This window comes from Rousettus aegyptiacus, unplaced genomic scaffold, assembly GCF_014176215.1.
Source record: "Rousettus aegyptiacus isolate mRouAeg1 unplaced genomic scaffold, mRouAeg1.p scaffold_m13_p_1, whole genome shotgun sequence".
Classification (NCBI taxonomy): Eukaryota; Metazoa; Chordata; class Mammalia; order Chiroptera; family Pteropodidae; genus Rousettus; species Rousettus aegyptiacus.
In genome coordinates, this window is record NW_023416284.1 from 173,194,903 (window position 1) to 173,213,810 (window position 18,908).

Sequence of the window (18,908 nt, forward strand, 5' to 3'; positions counted from 1 at the left end):
CTGCCTGAGTTTTATGATGGGAGGCCTATCCTGGGCAACCAAGGGCGGACGTGCCCACTGTACAGGGTTGTGATGATGGAAGGCAGACCTCCTACCCCACTGCTGGCTCAGTACTGGGATTAGCTTCCAGCAGAGAGCCGTTAAATAATCACTTCCTCCCTCCTCCTCCTCCTATGGCAGCTCCTCACCCTGCCCCCCGAATAGTCATACCCTTTTTCATGGTGGCCTTTCTCTCACTTCTCAAAGTGTCTCCTTCCTCGCTGACAGGAATCAGAGGTGTGGGCCTCTCGCTTTGGGGTACTTTCCATCTTTTAATGTAGTTAACAGTACAAGGATAACCTCTACTCTCAAGTCAGAGGTTCAAAAGAAGATACATTTTGAGTAGAATGGTGGTTGGAGGAGGGAGCAAAAGGGATTTATTGTTCTTTGGGTCCAGAGTTTCCATTAGGGATGATGAAAACGTTCTAGATTTGGATCGTGGTGACGGTTGCACAATACCATGAGTGCGCTTGATGCCACTGATTTTGTAGCCTTGAAAATGGTGAGAAGGAAAAATTTTATGTTATGTGCATTTCACCACATTTTTTTTTTAAAAAAAAAAAAAAGGAAGATATACTCTCAAGAATGGTTTTCAGTCACAGAAAACTTTGAAACAAAGCAGTCTTAATTCTCCATAATGATTCTGGCCTTAAGTCTTGTTATTTAATACATGCAAGAAAGATTCCAGGAAGGATATCTTTAGCATTTCGGTGCTGAAATTCTTACCCAAGTGCTCTGTGTCGTTACTGGCAGTGTGACGAATGCTGTTGACGATTGATCGACTGAAGCAGCAGTGTGGCACAGATGTTCAAGAAAATGCCCGGAATGAGATGTGAATGCGTTAGAAAAACGAGAACCATTCAGTTATTCTCAGAGAATTAATTCTATGTTGCTTCGGATTTTCATCTTCTCGTTAAAAAAAAAAAAAAAAAAAAGAAAGAAAAAGAATTTTACAAACTTGCAGCAGGTCAGGCGATCCATGGGGAGTTAAACAGTTGGTGAATATGAACGAATAAAGGTCAAAGAAATTTCAAATACCTTTTATTTTAAAACGACTTAACAGAGAGCTTCAAACACGCAGTCGTTATTGTGGCACCCAAGGGACGGAGGGTGTGTCGTTAAATAAAAAACAAAATATGGCCCGACTCCTCTACCCTGATGTATGCACAGGACAGAACCTGTCATCATCTGTACTTGCCCCAATTTTTTAGGCCTCAGTAAAGAGCAAATTAGAGCTACCGATTATAAACTGAAGGGAAATAAGTCTCAAGACAAACGCTACTGGAATTTTAAAAGAAACACACCAAAAAAAAAAAGAGGAATTACGATTGAAGCCAAAAAGGCTAAAAGTGGTAAAAAAAAAAAAAATGAACAGAAGCTAATTCTTTGCATGCAGTGGATCAAGCAAAGGGCAGTGTACATACGGGGGAGATCGGGAGTCTTGTTGAGTGTAACAGACTCCTTAACTGTCAGATTGACCCACAGGATGGACTTCAAAGGGAAGCTGTGGAATCTTCCCCCAGGTTGGGTTTTAACAGTAAGATGAGTGTTTTCCTATGTGGGGCGGGGTGAGGGTTACAAAGCATTCTCATTCTAGAAGGTAAATGGCAGCAGACAGTAGTTTAAGATGACCCAGAGACCTTCTTGAGGGTGACCTGGAATTCTGACCAGCATTTAAAAATTACTGAGAGAATGGCATGAGGGTGAGAAGTTTGTCACCCTCCTCAGACACTGGGACACAGTGGTATTCTGGGCTCTTCTGTGTAACTGACCTGCCACCTCTGATTTTGGTAGTTTGGGAGGAAACTGTGTATTCTAAAAAAAGGATGAGGACTAGCAGGCTAAAATTATTATCACTGTTGCTTTCTGGAAAGGAGGAGATATATATCAGACACCTCTTACACAGAAATTTCTGGAGAGAGGCTATCATATCATCTAAAACACAATAAATCCTTATACAGTCTAAAACTTTTGTTTTGGAAAATTATTCTAGAATTCTTGCATTGGGTTACAATATGCAAACAGGAGCAAGTCACCTGTGCTCAATAAGCCTGTGCAATCCTGATGTCTCTAGCCTTCAAGGGAGGATGGTTACGACCCAGCCTAGAACTAGCTCATAATGGGAAGCCATGATTGAGTCACAGGATCAGACAGGTCTGCTCATTAGCAATCATAGTCATTCTTCACATGACAAGTGCAGCTGAGGTTTTTAGAAGCACGATGCAATTTCTGAGGGCTTCATTGCATTCACATCTAGTATCCATGCTTTGTCTTCCTCATCCTTAGCATTATTATTTAGTTGCTATTATAGATATGAAACATGATTTAATTTAAAAGAGAGAGATACATCGAGGATGATGGTGGTTAGCTGGTGGTTGACACCGCTGACTCCAGGGACTAGTTAGTTGTTTGTCGAGTTGCATGAATGTCACCTTGTGTGCCTCTGGGAACTGACAGGAGTCGTATTGGCACAGCTAACCTTATTCGTGAGCAGTGTGGTTTCCAGTGTGGTATATTTGAGGTTCCAGAATCTCATTCGCAGGTCCCAGGGCCTGAAATCCCATCACCGGAGAGTCATTCTTTATTGTTCCTGTGGTTTCTTCTCTCTGAAGAGTCTCTTTAAAACTGCAGATAAGCTGAGGATAACATTGTACGAATTAATGCACAGGGAAGGATGGCTGGCTGTATGTTAGCCTTCCTCTGACAAAGGAACCCTGTGATAATGGCAGAAGCCTACACCCCAAAATTCATGTGTTCATTGGTTGAACACCTACTGTGTGCCATGTACTGTGCTCAATGACTGTCTTCCTGGCTCCAGGAGCCCCTCAGTCTGCTGGGAAAGGCAGAGGTACACACAGTGCTAAAGGGAGGCTCGGAGCCAGAGAACAGAGGCACTGACTGTAGGATGGAGTTATTGCCGGAGGATATATCTGTGATTCTGGGCGGGGTCTTCCAGCTGGAAAGAGGTGGGAACAAGGCTCTGTGGGTTTGTTTTCTCTGAGCTCTTTCTGACCCCTGACGGAGTGTTCATGCATCCTCATCAGAAGGTCACAGGGTCACAGAGGAAAGAAGCCTGCGGGACCCTCGGGAGGTCCCCAGAGCAAGACCTCTGTCCAGAGTCTGGAGTAGTCTCCCAGGCTCCTCAAGGGCACTGCTTTTAGGCAGTTCAAAGAGAAAAAGGAGGGATCCTTAAGAGAAAAGCAGCCAACCTAGTCTTGAGACAGCCTTACTCTTGGGCCAGCATTCAGCACATTTATCCAGTCCCTTTGTGAAAGGAATTAAAATGGAACACCTAGATATTTGTTGTGTTTTTATCTACGACCCCTTGCCACCCTGGAAGGGTCACTACATTAATTTTTGTTATCCTTGATCCCTCACATTTTTACTTTCATCAATTCTGGAATCTTCTTTCCATGGTTCACAGGATAGATTCTGGAACCAGAACACCTGGATTCATACCCTGGCTTAGTCACAAGTGACTCACCCTCTCCCTACCTCGGTTTCTCCAGGTGTCAATAGGGTAGTTATGATTTGTATTCTACTGAGCGTCGTGATGCTTCTTTGAGTTGGACACATAAAGTATTTACAGTAAGGTTAACAGCGAGTGTTTTAAGAAATGTTGGCTGCTATTAATCCCCTTACTGCAGAGCGCCTTCCCAGAAACTGCCAAACTTAGAAGGTAGGATAAGTCCTGTTTCACCCAGAAGGCAATCAGAATTCACTGGTCAGTTGAAACAGTCACTGGGGACCAACCAAGTGCCAGTAAGTCTGTGCCAGCCCCTGGGACTCCAAGATCTAATGCAGCCTGGCCCGCCTTCAAGAACCTACAGCCTCGTGAGAAAACAAGACATCTACCTTCACGTTGACAAAAGCTGTCATTTGTATACTGTACTTCGAAACAGTCCTCACAGCCTCTCAACAGGACCCTGGACAGGCTCGCTCTGCATTATAACAAAATGCCTGTCAGGAAACTCTGCTTGCTGCTTGTTCACTGGGGCCTTAGCAGATGGCGTCAGCTGATGATAATATGCTAACGTAGAGGGAAACTAAGTGGGCTTTCTTTCCCTCCAGAAGTGATGGGTTGTAACCAGCTCCGTGTTTGTGTGCTTGTGTTAGGTTCGGAGGAGACCAGCCTGTCTATATCAACATCATTAGAGACCCCGTCAACCGGTTTTTATCCAACTACTTTTTCCGTCGCTTCGGAGACTGGAGAGGGGAACAGAATCACATGATCCGCACCCCCAGCATGAGGCAGGAGGAGCGCTACCTGGTAAGTCCTGAGAGGTGGTCCCTCCCCTGCCCTGGGAGCAGCTCTTCAGGGCTGGGAAGCTCCCTCGCCCCTCCTGTGGCATTTCTGTGGTGTTCCCTGGCACCTGCACAGAGCCCCATGTGGTGAGGACACTTCCTCAGGGAGGAAGTTTTGGCCAGTGAAAAACCATTCCAGATGCCCCAGAGCCTACTGGACGTTTTATCAAATGACTTTCCACTCTCGTTTTCCTCGGTGTGTCTTTAGCGCCAGAGTGTAGGTCCCAGAGAAGAAATAGTCTTTCCTAGGGAATCCTGACCGTCGCTGTTGTTTGGATGTGTTTGGGGATCTCTCTCAAAGGCTCACAAAGTGTGTTCTCACACCTCATCGCATTCGATTCCCATGGCGACCCTAGGAGGTAGGGCTCTCTTCAGGGGAGTACTCTGAGATTCCAGAAGGACATGGGACTTGCCAAAGTCACGCCCCCGATCAGGGGCATGACTGTGACTGACTGAGTCTGGGTCCTCTTGACTACAAGTCCAAGGTTCTTTCCACAACAGAATCAGGCCGCCTTGGCAAAACTTGCTTGCTTTCTCTGCACCTTGTTTTGGGACCCTCAGCTCTATGTGGATGTTGGTTTTAACTTCAGTCAATGTCTCCAAGGAGCAGCATTGACTTAAAAAAATAATAAATAAGGGCAGAGTTATGCATCTTTCTGCCAGCACCAGAATTAAAGGGACATTTCTCACCTCTTTGAGACCTAGATTGAAAGCAACTTACTGAATGGCTGAGAGCCTGGTGTTAAGGAGGTTGAAATCCTGGTGTCTGGGTGAGAGAGCCCACTGGGGTCATGCAGACCCATCCTGGGATGTCAGGCCCAAACAGGCAGAGCAGAAAGCATGGAGGGATCAGTGTAAATCTATTCCCACTGCTGGAAAATAACACGGAGCCGTCACCTGCTGCCGATGGGGCCACGGCAGCATCCTCGTAGCTAAAGAAAGGTACCATTAGTCACAGTTCCGGTACAATGCCCAAACTTCCGTTTCCTCGTGTAATTTTTTTTAAATGTAGTCAAAGTATGCATGTGGAGGAGGAGAGTACTTTCGTACGATGCAGAGAGAGGAAGTGTCTTATCCGGTGCTGTACAACAAGTTTGTAGCTGAGCCGAGACCCGAAACCAATGACTTTCACTCACCACTCGGTATTTGTTCAACTACCTAATGTTTCAATGAAATATTTCGCTGGTATATTTGAAAAGTGGTTTTTAATTTTGATGGCAAAAACCCTAATCTTTTTCTTTAAACTACATGTTACGAATATGACTGTGTATTTTCTATTCGGTGACAAGTATATATTCAGAGTATAGAGCCACTTGCTAGAGGGAAAATGTTGACTCAGATTATAGTTTTTATTGGATCTTGACCAGCATTTATATCATCTTTTAAAAACATATAGCATATTCCATTCAATCAAAATATATTTCAAGTTTCTGATTCAATCTCGATGCTAAGAAAGTTAGACTTCAGTTACAGCAGAAGATGCTAGAAAACCCAAGATATTGAATCTGATATGGAGATCTTGCTCTTCAAATATTAATGTAGGTAGTAAGTAAATTTACAGTCTACCAGAAGGCGAAAGCGATTTGGAAAAATGAGAAAGCAGAAGGACAGTCCAAGGGCCCCAGAATGCTTGAAGGCGGGGAGAGGCTGTTGATAAGGCAGACAGGGAAGTCACAGAGGATGTGGCATTTGAGCAACTATTAGGATGCAAGGTCGTCAAGTGGGGAACATAGCTCCAAGTGGAGGGGACAGCCGGAGCAAAGCCCGGTGGTGGGTGCCTCTGTGGCTCACTCACAGATCAGCAGGGAGGACATCGTGGCTGGTATCGAGTGAGGAAGTGAACTTAGAGATCTAATGGTTAGCGGCAACAGATCACATAAGGCCCTGGGAGTGACTGCAGTTACTCTAAGGGAATTGGCAAGTAACATGAATGACCCTAAATTGAACACACCTTAATCAGTGATTATGTCTCCTAAATCTCCACCGGAAGCGGAGCCCGTCACAGCAGGAAATGCGTCACCCTAACACCCTCAGCAATTCTCCCCCACCTTTCCGGGAGTCAGGACTCCTCCCCGCTGCTCTAGACCCGGATCTCGCTGACCTCCGATTGGTTGTCCTGGACTCACAAGGCCCCTCCCACTCAACATTTCCAGAGGCTCCATAGAAAGTGTAATTTGTAAGATGGCGACCCCAGAGTTGTGCAGTGCGCAACCTACACAGCTGTACGCGGAGGGCCCGATGTTCTTCCTCTGTCCTCCCGCCCGGTTCTGTGCTGGCTGTGTCGTTTCTCTGGGTGATGTAATGTCTTCGCTTCTCTCCTCCTAACAACCTCTAAGCTCTTTAAGGACAAAACAGGATCAGAGTTCCATCTATGTCCCTGGTACCCAGATGAGGGGCTGAAATACTGGAGACCTCAAAAAAAATGCTCTATTTTAGTAAATAAAATTAACGACACCAACAATATTAATATAGGAGTTGAAGGGAATTCTCTAGGTTTTTCTCCCTGGTCAATTTTGGCATCCCATAAATCACTCCACATACCATAGGCTTCACCCGTTCACACACACAAGAAGTTGTCATCATTAGCCAGAGAAGTTGTACACGTTAAGAAGAAAAAATCACGGTTCAGATTCTTTTGAAGCCTGCAGAAAGTTGAAAGTTGGTAGCACAGGTCAATCTTTTATTTTCGAAAATGTGGTGGCTGCCCTTCTGGTGTGATTTGAAAGATTCCAGGGAATGTTCTCCACCTGGAATTCTACCCTTAGAGAGTTGCTGGCTGCTCTTCCCAAACGCAGGCGCCACGTCCAGGAAGGGCCCCTGTCAGACGAGTTCGTCAGGTTATTCATTCCTTGGCAAGGCCCCGACCGACCCCGACCGGAGAGCCAGGAGAGCCGCGGGCTCCCCAGAGCAGCAGAGGGAGAAATCGGGGAGCGCGGAGTGGAGGGGGAGCTGGGGGCCACGTGACTCCTTTATGATCTGGCCCCAGCCTGACCCAGTGAGGAAGCTGTTTTCCTGTTCAAAGGAGAGTTTGTTTATTTGGAAAAAGACATTCTATTGCCTTTATTTTTTTTTTAATAGTTGAAACTTTTTATTTCATCTCCTTAGTCTCATTAGACCCTTGAAATAAAACTGCCCCCTTTCAGAGCCTGTCCTCGTTTTGGCAAGCCTGGGTGGTCAGTTGTTTGACTCAAAAGAAGGTGTTGTTTGTGTCTTCGTAGGGTGCAGGGCAGCTGTGAGGAGACCACTGTCCCCTCAGTGAGGCCCTGCCTGGGGGCAAGGGCCTGAGAGGCAATGCACGGGGTGTCCCTGTGCCTCAGGAGGCAGGCACCACAGGCCACCCCCTCGCGAGACCAAGCAAAGAAGCCTCTCCCTGCACACTGCACGCAGAGTCACGGGTGCGGGTCTGAAACGGGTCCACTGACGAACCCACATTATTCTAGATCTCGGAGCTCCAAAGCCACTTTCTTTATCCAGTTGCCAAAAATCAGGCAGTTCTGGCCCTGAGCCTTGCAGAGCTGCTTAGCATACAGCTGAGCGAGGACAAGGGCCTCTGGGCTTGCTCTGGGGGCGAAATAATATCATCTTGTGATGCCACGTGGTCTGAGAGAACATGGAAGAGGGTAAAGGCATCGGAGGATTTGCAGGGTCCCCGGAGGTTGTGAGGACACTCGATTTACAGGTGCAGGAACCGGGCCGGGGTGTGGGGGCGACATCGGGGCCCCACCAGGAGCGGAAGCTAGGCCTCCCCAACTCCACAACCGTGTTGCTTCATCACTTGGACTTTAGGGTGAAGAGACTGGGCCCAGTTCCATGTTTTTTGGGGTTTTTTGAGCAAAATCATTGTGTCGGACATCGTCCGTACATCTTTACATAGACATAGCTGCTGCAACGACTTTTTCCTTCAAATATTCAAGCATCTTAGAGCTATTCCCCGTATTTTCTGGAAACCGATTTTCTAAAAGCCTCCATTTCTTTCCAAACCGTTCTTCATTTGTATTCACCAGAAAAGAATCTTACAATGAATTCTTGCTAGGACAGAGGATGCAGATTCCACACTGAGCGGCCACCCTGTGACAGGCAAGTCCTCTTCCAGGCTCGTTTTTGTTTTTTGTCCGGAGCTACTAGAAACTCAGCTCCTGGGTGCAGAGGTGGCTGCCTGCTCCTTTTTTTTTTTTTTTTTTTTTTGGTGTCAGAGTCACAAGGTAGGGCAGATCTGAGCCCAGGCACACTTGGAGACATCCCAGCACACCAGGCTCTTCTCCAGCTGGAGTCCAGGCGGCTTTATTTCCAGGGCTGAGAAATACCTGGCACACAGAGCAGGGCTGATGAGAGCATGAATGACGGCTGATGAAAAGCCACCGTCGTGATTTACGATTTACGAGCCAGAAGCCATGCCCTTCTCCCCCGTCCCCGAGTTTCCCCGAAGGTGGCTTTCATGGGCTGCCGTTTCCACTCTCTCAGTTACACGGGGGTGATTCAGGCTTGCCGTTCGCCTAAAACCCCCACCTCAGGAGGTTTCATGGTGAACTCCTCAGCTGAGACACCATTTGGCACCGTCGGACTTTAAAGATTGTCACGTTGGGCTCCTTACCCGAACGAACGTATTGCCACTTCATTAGATGATCTCCATTTGAGGAGCGGGAAGAGAAAGAGGAGGAAATTTTTGCAGGGAGAAAACGAACACTGTGGTACTGTTTATTGGGCCTGGCTATAAAGCACGGAAAGTCATGGATGTTTAAAAGAAAAGATGCGTAATTTACAGCTTCTTAGTTCCTAAAGAATTCAGTGAATCATGTTGGCCTAGTTGGATTCCGGAGAAGCCTGAAAATTGTCCAGCATCAGGAACGATTTTCAGAAAGCTATGCGCTTCCATCTGCTTTGAGGTTTTAGACTTTGAACGTCCTTAGCTGTGGAAGTGTGTATATGAAATAGCAGTTTCTGGAAATTTCCACTCTGTCCTGACAGGCGGAGGCTGTCCTTGTGAATGAAACTTTGGGCTTTGCTTCTATCCCCAAAGCATCATTTTTCCTTAAAAAAAAAAAGGGAAGCAAGAAATTTGGATGACCTGCTTTTTAAGTATGGCAGTAAATATCTATGTTTTCTGAATCTTTGAAGGTAAAAAAAGCAATGTTCTTTGTCTCCAGCTCCTTCAGATTTGGCTTCTGACTGCAGGCTGAGACAGTGGCCTAGGACACAGTGTGCTTACGCTCCCCTCAGGGTAACCTTAGCCGGGTGGCTTGGGCAGTGATAAAGCCTCTGCAAACTGTGCTCATCGGCACCATGGGCCCATATCACCCACCTTGCCTCTATTAGGGCCGTCAGGAGAATAAATTGAACACTCAGCACAGAACTGCTGTAAAAGCTAAAACTCTCTTAAACATGTTTTGGCATGATGCTTTCAAACCCAGCTCTTCGGCTCCATGTGGCCTAAAGGGACCATTTTTCCTATGGAGGTGGGGAAGGCTTCTCTGTTTTGGGGAGCCATCAGGGGCTGCTCTTCTCATGTGGCTCAGGCCACACAGGGCCGTGCCCTGAACCTTCAGGTCCACCGCTGCTGAGATCTCAGTGGCCCCACCAGACCCCATCCCCTGGGACTTTGTTTCTAAGGAAACCACTTCTCTTTGTGTTCCCAACAGCTGGAGATGAGTTTTGATCCAAGCCTGCTGGCATGCGTTTGCCCTGAGTTTGTTTATTTAGAAACCTAAGCTGGTGTAGGCACGGGGTTGTAAAGCTACAGAAGGAGCATGGTCTCACCCCGCCGCCCCCAAGGGTGGGGAGGAAAGGTGAGCCAGAACCGAAATGCTCTGGCATGTTCGTGTGAACCGTGCAGAGGACAAAGTCGTCCCCGTTTGAAAGCAATGTCTTTGAAATCCATTTGTCCTGAGGTGCATCGAAAGCAGGATCACAGGTGCTTATGGAATCAAAGACCACTTCTGGTGTCTAGCGATACCTGCAAGTGTCCTGGGAGTTTCCCCCAGGGAAGGTGATGGGTGTCCCAGGAAGAGAGGTGGGAGGGGCGTAAGAAAAAAACAAAGGGGTTTTGGAGAAGAGGAGAGGCCGTGAGAGTGGCTAGCCTGGAGGCTGGTGAGGCGAGAACTGAGTGCTACCGGCCATCACCTGGGAGGCCACCGAATGACCACGGCCGTGTGCGTGGCATGTCGTGGGTTAGCGTGTTTGCTCCTTCGTCCTCACAGCATCCCCTGGTGTGGGTATCAGAGCCGATTGCTTTTCGGAGGCTGGAGGGACGTTCCTTTGGGTGTTTGACAAAACCCACGTCCTGTGGCGGCAGGACTGGCGTTCTGTTTTCTGGCTCGTCATCCGCTGAGCACCATTGCCATTTTCTAGAGGAATCTACATTCCTTAAAGTGGGGACCCATTCCTCCCTCTTCAAAGCAACCAGGGGTGGGTTGAGTCCCTGTCACGTTTCCAATCTTTCCTCCTCCTTCTTCTACCTCATTTCTCTAACCCAGCTGCAAAAGTTGTGTTTTTTTTTACTTTTAATAATTTCCGGATAATTCAGAATAACTTCCCCAATTCAAAGACTGTCACCTTAAACACACTGGCAGAATCTCTGTTGCCACACAAAAGTACCATATTTAAACATCCCAAGGATCAGGGAATAGACATCTTTGGGGTCCATCATCTGCCTGCCACAGTGTCACCAAGGACTTCTTCCTCGCTCGGGACCGAGGGGACTGTGCAGGGCAATGTGAGCCTAACAGGCATTTTGAACTCGGCCTGTCCCACGCGCAGAGGGCGCGCCCACATCTGCTTTCCACCATGCCCTGCTGCCATGCAGTGACATCGCAGTGTGGCTGGTCTGCCCCTGGTCTACCAGACCAGTGGCCAGTCATGCATTTGCTTTTCTCCTTCTACTAGTGACTCATTCATTCATCCATCCTTTCATTCACCATTCATTCATGAACTAGACATTGGTGTAGTGCTTTCTGTGTGACAGGCACTATAGGAGGAAGTAGATATAAAATGCTGAGCAAAAAAAATAGATCTCGGGTCTGTCCTCATAGAGCTCGGAGTCCTACAGAGGACATAATCCCCACACCATACAAGCGCATGTGAAATAGCAACCGTATGACATCCTACGATGCAGAGAGACGTGTCACTGTCCGGGCATAGAAAGGGGTAGTTGGCAAGTCCAGAGATCAGAGAAACGACGGACGAACTAAGATCTGAAGAGAAAGAAGAGAAGGAAGCACATCTAGAGAGAGGGAACAACATGTGCAAAGACCCTGTGGCAGGAAGGAGCGCGGCGAGCCTGGGGGAGAGCCAGGGAGCCTGGAGCAGCGTGAGCCGAGGGAGGAAGCGAGACTCTGAGTCCAGTGTGAGCACCGCAGAGGCTCCAGGCCGTTGAGAGGAGGCACTAAAGGATTTCAAACAAGAGCAGCATGTTTACATGGATCCTGAAACTTTTACGTTTTGAAAAAATTGTTTATGTTAGGTACAACATACAGAGTAGAGAAAGGCTCTTGAATATATACAAATAGTCCAGTTAATCCAAGGCTACCGCAGGGATCCAAGAGCACGATGAATCGGGGCGCCAGTTTTCATGGGCAGGGACCATGGTGCAGGAGCAGCTCCAGGTAGGAGCAGGGGAGGTGGCAGGGGAGCATTTACAAACAAGCGTAAGATACCTCACTGTCCTCACCGTTGCTCACAGCCTGGCTGGCAGCAGAAGCCTCTAACTTAAAAAGCTTAACAGCAACAGGGAGAGGGACAATGGCTCCATGTAGCAGCACAAGAGTTGTCATTGACTGGGACATGTTTGAGTAGCACAAGAATGATGCAGAAATTTACGACGCGAGAATTCAGGTGAGGAAAGAAATCAGTGAGAGTTGGGGTCATTTGGGGGAGGCCTCCTAGATGCGGTGGAAGCTCTGTCTTTGGGCAAACGCAGATTAAGGTGAGGGTAAGTGTCCGGAGGACCATAGGAGTGGAGTGTTTGTGAAAAAGCCCGAGAGCCCGAGGCTTGCTCTCTGATGAACCGCGCAGCTTGGCAGGAACAGAAGGTTTAGGGAGGCGGGGAGCTCGGGCAGTGAAGCAATTCTCCAGATGTCCTGAGAAGGAGAAGCAGTGATGCTCGGCCAGGCTGCCAAATCAGGTTCGCCTGACCGGCTTTCTCCACAGAAAGTCCCATCAGGGGCGTCAGACCCCAGGGCTGCCAGAGCACAGCCAGGTGCATCCCGCTGGCCACCTGTCAGCTGAGCTCATGTGCTCTGGACCCCACCCTTCACTGTGAGTCAGCGTCCCTGGCTGCAGCTGCCTCCTCTCTGGGACTCAGCCCTGCACCCCTGTTGGGACAGGTGGCCTGTATTTACCAAGGTGGTGGTTCTCAGCTTGGCAGCTCATGGAATCACCTGGGTGGGCGGGGAGGGCTTTAATAAATACAAATGCCTTTGTCTCACATCCAAAGATTCTGGATTAACTGGTCAGGGATGCAGCCTGGGTTTTGAGATTTTTTTTTTTTTTTTAAAGCCCCTGAAGTGATGCCAACATGTAGCTAAGGTTGAGAACTATCAAGGAGTATGCAGCACATCCATTCTTGGCTGTATTAGCGGGAACTGAGATACATCTCCAAGAAGCTTAGTTTCTATATCCTCTGCCCATTTAGAAAATGCAGTATTTGCCTTTCCCTCGGAAAATTTTCTATTAGGCTTTTAAGAGGCATGTGCAAACAAATGCCCTTAAAGAAGTCTGATAATATAGTGTATGATTTCTTGTATTTATGAATACTCTGTGCATGACTTTAAGTCAGGCTTTCTTCTAAATTGAAGTGGGAAATATTTATTATACAGAAACAAAAGTATATATTATACTGTGTATTTAAGATCTCACTTTAGGAAGCCATACTTTAGGCAATAAAACAGAGAGTAAGCACTTTAATAAATAAAATATTTTAGCATGAAGCCATATTTTTATTTGGTCAATGAGGCATTTGGAATCTGTTGCCATTTCTTCAAAGAGACATGTGTCACCCTGTAAATACAGGCCAGCTTATACAAATACATATAAATGCTAAATAAAAAGACATGGGTGAATAAAACTATATTCGCCATTTCCTGCAGTCAGGAAATGTTCTTTAAAATAATGATTTTTAAATGCAGTCAGGGAGCTTGCTTTCAAAGAAGCTATGGGGTGGAGTTTTATATGAAACAAAAAACTAATGGCTCAATTTATATGTGTTATTTTTCAGAATTCGTATTTTTCAGAACCTGGCACACCTCTCGTGTTGTCCTCAATTTGCTTTGCCAAATTGTGATATTTTTTTTTCTCTGCCCAACTGTTTTACATACACAGCAAAAATTCCCCAAAGGCAGAATGACCTCCAAATGTGTTCTTAAAAATATTTTGCAAAGTCTGAAGACAGACAGGAAAAGTATAAAACATCTAAGAGATTTATTGGAATCTCAGCTTGAATTCTAATTGTGAGTACTTATGAAAATGTCAATATTAACATGAAATAGCCGGCAGTGTTTCTAATACATGGAAATTGAATTAGATAGTGTGTAATTGGAAAAATGCTTGCCTCACTCAGGCTTTCTCAAAACAAGTCAGGATCTGCTAGCTACAGCTGTCTTGCCCTGTAATGACTGGAAACTGAAGGACAAGACTGAGTACTTTATTTTCCAGTATTACCAAGAATTGACATACATCCCCGCAAGAGTAAACACTTTGCCTACAAGAAGGACAGAAGCTAAGTCGAGGGAATGGCTGACTGATTGTCACCGTATCAAGGGCTTCTTTCCAAAGCGTAAGGTACAATGTAGATGTTATTCTGAGCAGTTCTTAAAAGAGACAGCTAGATGGGGCTCAGGGATGGGGAGCCAAAGGCATGCCCAGTGCCTTGGAGCCTCGGGGCCGTCCTCCATAGAAATGGCTATTATACAGATGGCCGATCTCCTGACATGCCTGACCTCTGGAAAGGTCAAACTCATGTCATAATATTAAAACATTTAAATGCCTGCAAAAGTTATAGAATAGAGAAGCCTGCAAATTGGTTCTGACCCCTAATCAAGGAGTTTTACAGAACACACTTAGCAAACCTCTTTGGGTCCTTTTAATTGATTGATGAGTGTCACAGACAGCGGAGACATGATACCACTAAATGTGGTTCTGCGGGAATTTAGTGAGAAGTTTGATTTTATCCCATGTGACATTTTCATTGCTCTTCTAGGAAAGCAGCCAGGAATGAATGGGACAGGTGGAAAGGGGCCTGTAGGCTCAGACCACTTTTTCTCTAACCTGAAACCCTTATTCATGGTTGAATGAAAGAATTTTAACTAAAGCCTACTCAATTTCATGACAAATAAAGTTTTTTAAAAATGGCCCTGCATTTCACATTGCAAAGTTAAAACACAGTAGAATTGTATCAACATCCGGCTAAATGTTTCTATACTTGTTTCCTCTTAAAGAGGGAGATTAGTCTGGTGTGATTTTTCTAGTAAGATGGCTGCCCCTTTGCCACCCTGCTTTGAGACTTAACCACTCACTTCCAGTTTTTGAAATAAACTAACTTCTTAGATAAGACTTGTAGAAAGAATCAGAAGATATAACAAAGAAAGTTATCGAGTTCAATAAGAGACAGAGGAAACCTCGATGACAGTAAATCTCAGATATAATTATGGCATCCCATATCTGACCACTAGAAAAAGTTTTTAAAAACCTGTGACATTCTAAGGAAAGAGGCAATAAGATTAGCCTCAACCAACATAGACCGGTGCTAATCCCTGTTTCCCTGGGTAATTATTACTGCTTGAGGATTGTAATTATTTTCTACTTGCTAATATGTTGCTTCTTAAATCCTTCAAATTATTTCATGCTTGTCTATGTCATATTTTCAACTAAAATGTAATTCCCTTGGGTGATAGGACATGATCTCTTTCTAGAATCTTAGTACTACCACAGCTCCGAGGGCGACGCCCAGCCTCGCCCACCGACGCAAAGCGCACACAGCACCAGTGACGTTTGCCTCTTTTCTCCACTTGCACGTGCAACTTCCCTGTATTTTGAATACCCACAGTGTGCCAGGTTCTGTGATGGGAATAGCTGTGGCAAGCTGGACATTTGTCCCCACTTCCTGCCTCTCCTCCCGCACACGGAGGAATCCATCTCCTTCTGTATTCCACTATTAGTGAGTGGTACCCCCATCTGGTCAGTTACCCAAACAAGAATTCTGGAGTCATCTCTGCCTTTCTCTCCCCAACCTCCTAGCTACATGCTATTAGCCAGTATCTTAGCCTGGAATCCTCCTGAAAGCAGAGCCTGAGGCAATGGCTTGGGTGGAGGGTGTTAGACTTTGGACCATGATCCCAGGAACGGAGGACTGGAGAGAGAAACAGGGAAGGGAGGAAGGGTGTCCTCATGTTGGTCACTCCTGGGAAACCAAGGCTTAAACCTGACAGGAATCCAAGGACAACGTGGGATTTGCCCCAGAATTTTTCTGTCTGAGGAAAGGAAGAAGGGAGCATTTTTTCACTTGTTTCATCCTCCACTGTCAAATTTACCCCATGAAGCCTTAACTCCCCCACATCTGGCTGTGCACACACGTGTGCCACATGGGTTCCTACAGGTGTCGCACTGGGAACAGAAAGCAAGGGATCTGTCAAGCCTCCTCGGCCAGGCTGCTCTCGGGTTACTTCTGCATGAATCTGGTGGTGGCAGCAATGGCTAGAGTAAACGGCGGCCGAGAGGACAGGAGGCAGAGGCCATAGGAGTGTCCCGCTGCCAGTGTGTCGGTTCTGCTCCAGCACCTCCCGCTTGCAACTTAGATGTCATTGGTAACCCACCAACCCGCTGCATTCTCCATAGCCCGTTTTACTGGACCTTTGCAGAAAGACATCACGCTAGCAGTAAATTCAGTGCTGAGTTCCTTCTGGAGGTGGCTAGGCTGGATGTGATCTTTTCTCTTTTCCCAAAGGGTGTGGTTTTCCCAGTAGTCAGTTCCTCAAGGACCACATTTAATAAACTGTAATAAATGCAGACTAGATTTATTATTCCCAACATTTCAATACAAAGGAAAGATGAAAAACAACTGGAGGCCGAAGGTAGAATTAGATACACATTGTGCTTTGCTTTTAATTATAAGCAAATGTAAAAAATGAAGTGTTTCCAAGTCAAGATCATCTTTGGCCCGGTCTGACCCATCTCTGACACCAAAAGCACATGTCTCCCCCCAGTTCTGTTGCACAGCCATCTTTGACTTCCTTTTGGCATCTGTAAAAGCACTGGCAAGGCCTTCAACATGAACTTGCTCATACCTGACCTCAGAAAGGTGAGGAACCTTTGACTAGGACCCTGTACTTTGAGAGTTTGCAATCCATTTATGTAAATATAAATATGGAAACAAAGAAGCCAAGATCCTTGAGAGGACTCTTGACTGTGGATACTTGGGTGGATGATGTTCCTCGTTGAAGTTTTGAACCTGAGAAGCACTGTGGGAGAATGTCAAAGCGACATGCTCACTCTTAGCCCTGTGTGGTGTGCAAGCATGCTGGGTAACAGACTGTTATGTCTCTTCTACTTCCGGAAATTAAATTGAAGCAAAGGAATAAACCTTCTCACTTGAATTCTTTTGACTTAATATATATCTGAGACTTTAACTTTGTCATCTCCATTGTCCCCTCATTAAATTTAGATCATTAATATAAATTAGTATATGCCTTTTACTTTTTTGAGCAAGCCCCAGATCTGAAAGCTTGAGTACTTCTTTCTTTATTTTGAATGGCGGCTTCTGTTTCTTGCCCTTCCTACGTGGGCTCCTGCTGTCTCACAATATTTCTTTTTCTCCATAAATACCTTGACTCCATGACTTAGTCCAGTACTCACGTTCAGCCCCCACGGGTCCCCTATAAGAGTTTTGCACAGTTCCATGCATCTTGACTATCCTACTTTTTCCCAGTCTGATCGCTTATGTTATTTAAAACTTTTAAATAACATACCTACATTACCACTATTCCATTATCCTGATTTTAAGAAAAAGAAGTTCTTTATCCATTCAGCCCGATCTGCACGAAAGCCCTTCCTATTTATTTTCCCGTAGACCGTCTCTCAGCCTTGCTCGCCTTCTCTCCTTTACCATTGCCAGCAACACGGCTTTTAATGCTTCCCGGCTCTCCTGACTGACTCCCCCAATCCCCGCCGCTCTCCCTCTTTTTCGCCTCGCATAGCGCTGCCAGGGTAGTTTTCCAAAGCGTCAGTCACTTCACATCACGTCATTTCATTGCTTGCTCAGGAAGCTCGGTGACGCCCGCCTTCTGCGGTGAATTCTAAAGTCCTTTCTCTGGTTCCCAAGGCTCTCAATAGTCTGGACTTACCCCCGACAGACTTAACATACTGCCTTCCCAAATAAATGCTGATCAAACCAGTTTCTCACATCTTTCTGGAAAAGGCCCCTTCCCATTTCCATTCTTCTCCTTAGGTTGCTTAGAATATTCCAGGGGAGGCAAGCTGAAAGGCCTTCTCTTTTCTTTTTTCATCCGTATCCTATCTATCCTTTAAAATCTTCTCTCTGGTCTCTCTCGATCCCAACCTTTGGGGCGCTGTCCCTTTCCTAGAATATCCGTTCCTCATGCCCTCTGGCCTGTCTCTTACTCGAGTCCACACTACGTTCCGGGTACTGTTAGTACCCGAATACTCCGTTGGATCCTCACAATACAATCTTATAAGATTATTATTATGATCTTGTATTAGAGCTGAGAAGTCTGATGCTCACAGAGGTTAAGGCATTTGCCCAGGGTTAAGTTACATTCATTAAGTGATGGGACTAGGATTCAAACTCAGGCAGTCTGGCTTCAGAGGTCATGTTCCTAACCACTGTGCTGAACTAACCGCCTCTTTCTGTCCTGCATGCCTCTAATTGTTACCTTAGTCCTTCTCCAGCCTGACTGTCACCTCCTAAAATCAGATATCATCTTCCCTGCTCTGTATACATCTCATTTATTGCTTTTCTGGAGCTCATCATGTAGGAAAGCCTTAATGGAATTTACTGCACACAGGCAGGGAACTTACCTGTCTTATTCACCAGCATTTCTTCAGCACCTAAAACAAACAAACAAAGCACCAGATCTGACACATAGTAAGTGCTCAAAGATTATTTGCTGAATAAATGGCTAAGTGAATATTTGTTTGGTTCACTGTTTGACAAACAAACACACAATCATGTCAGTGCATCCTTCTCAAGTTTTTCCATTTATATAAATTTGCGTATCTGTATTTTACGTATAAGTCTCTCAGTTGTCTGTGGGCCACCCCTGATGATTAAGCTGAATTTTTTTCTAGACTATAAAATGGATGCTCAATTGTTCTTTTCAAAGGCGGTTATTGCCCACATAGACCTAAAGGTTTTGGTGTTCATCTCTCTATTAGAGCTGATGAAATTAAGTTGCACCAGTTTAGGTAAACTAACATTTTATTATCAGAAGCAAAAAGGGATTCTTCTTTAGATGAATCTTAAGAAACAGTACTTTTAAACTTGAGGTCTATAGCACTATTTATTTATTATAGCGTTTATATTATAGGTTAAAAAATGGTATCATTAGTCTGTAAATCTT

The 18,908-nt window shown here is 45.8% G+C and overlaps 1 protein-coding gene across 2 annotated transcripts in view; it reads left to right on the plus strand.

The window, feature by feature from the left end:
* The window catches only part of UST (uronyl 2-sulfotransferase), a 253,563-nt gene that overhangs the window by 164,913 nt on the left and 69,742 nt on the right, over positions 1–18,908 (plus strand). For both annotated transcript variants that reach the window (XM_016160130.2, XM_016160129.2), the window contains one exon: positions 4,156–4,309. In XM_016160130.2, the coding sequence (XP_016015616.1) occupies positions 4,156–4,309 (154 nt within the window). The remainder of the gene's footprint in view (positions 1–4,155; positions 4,310–18,908) is intronic.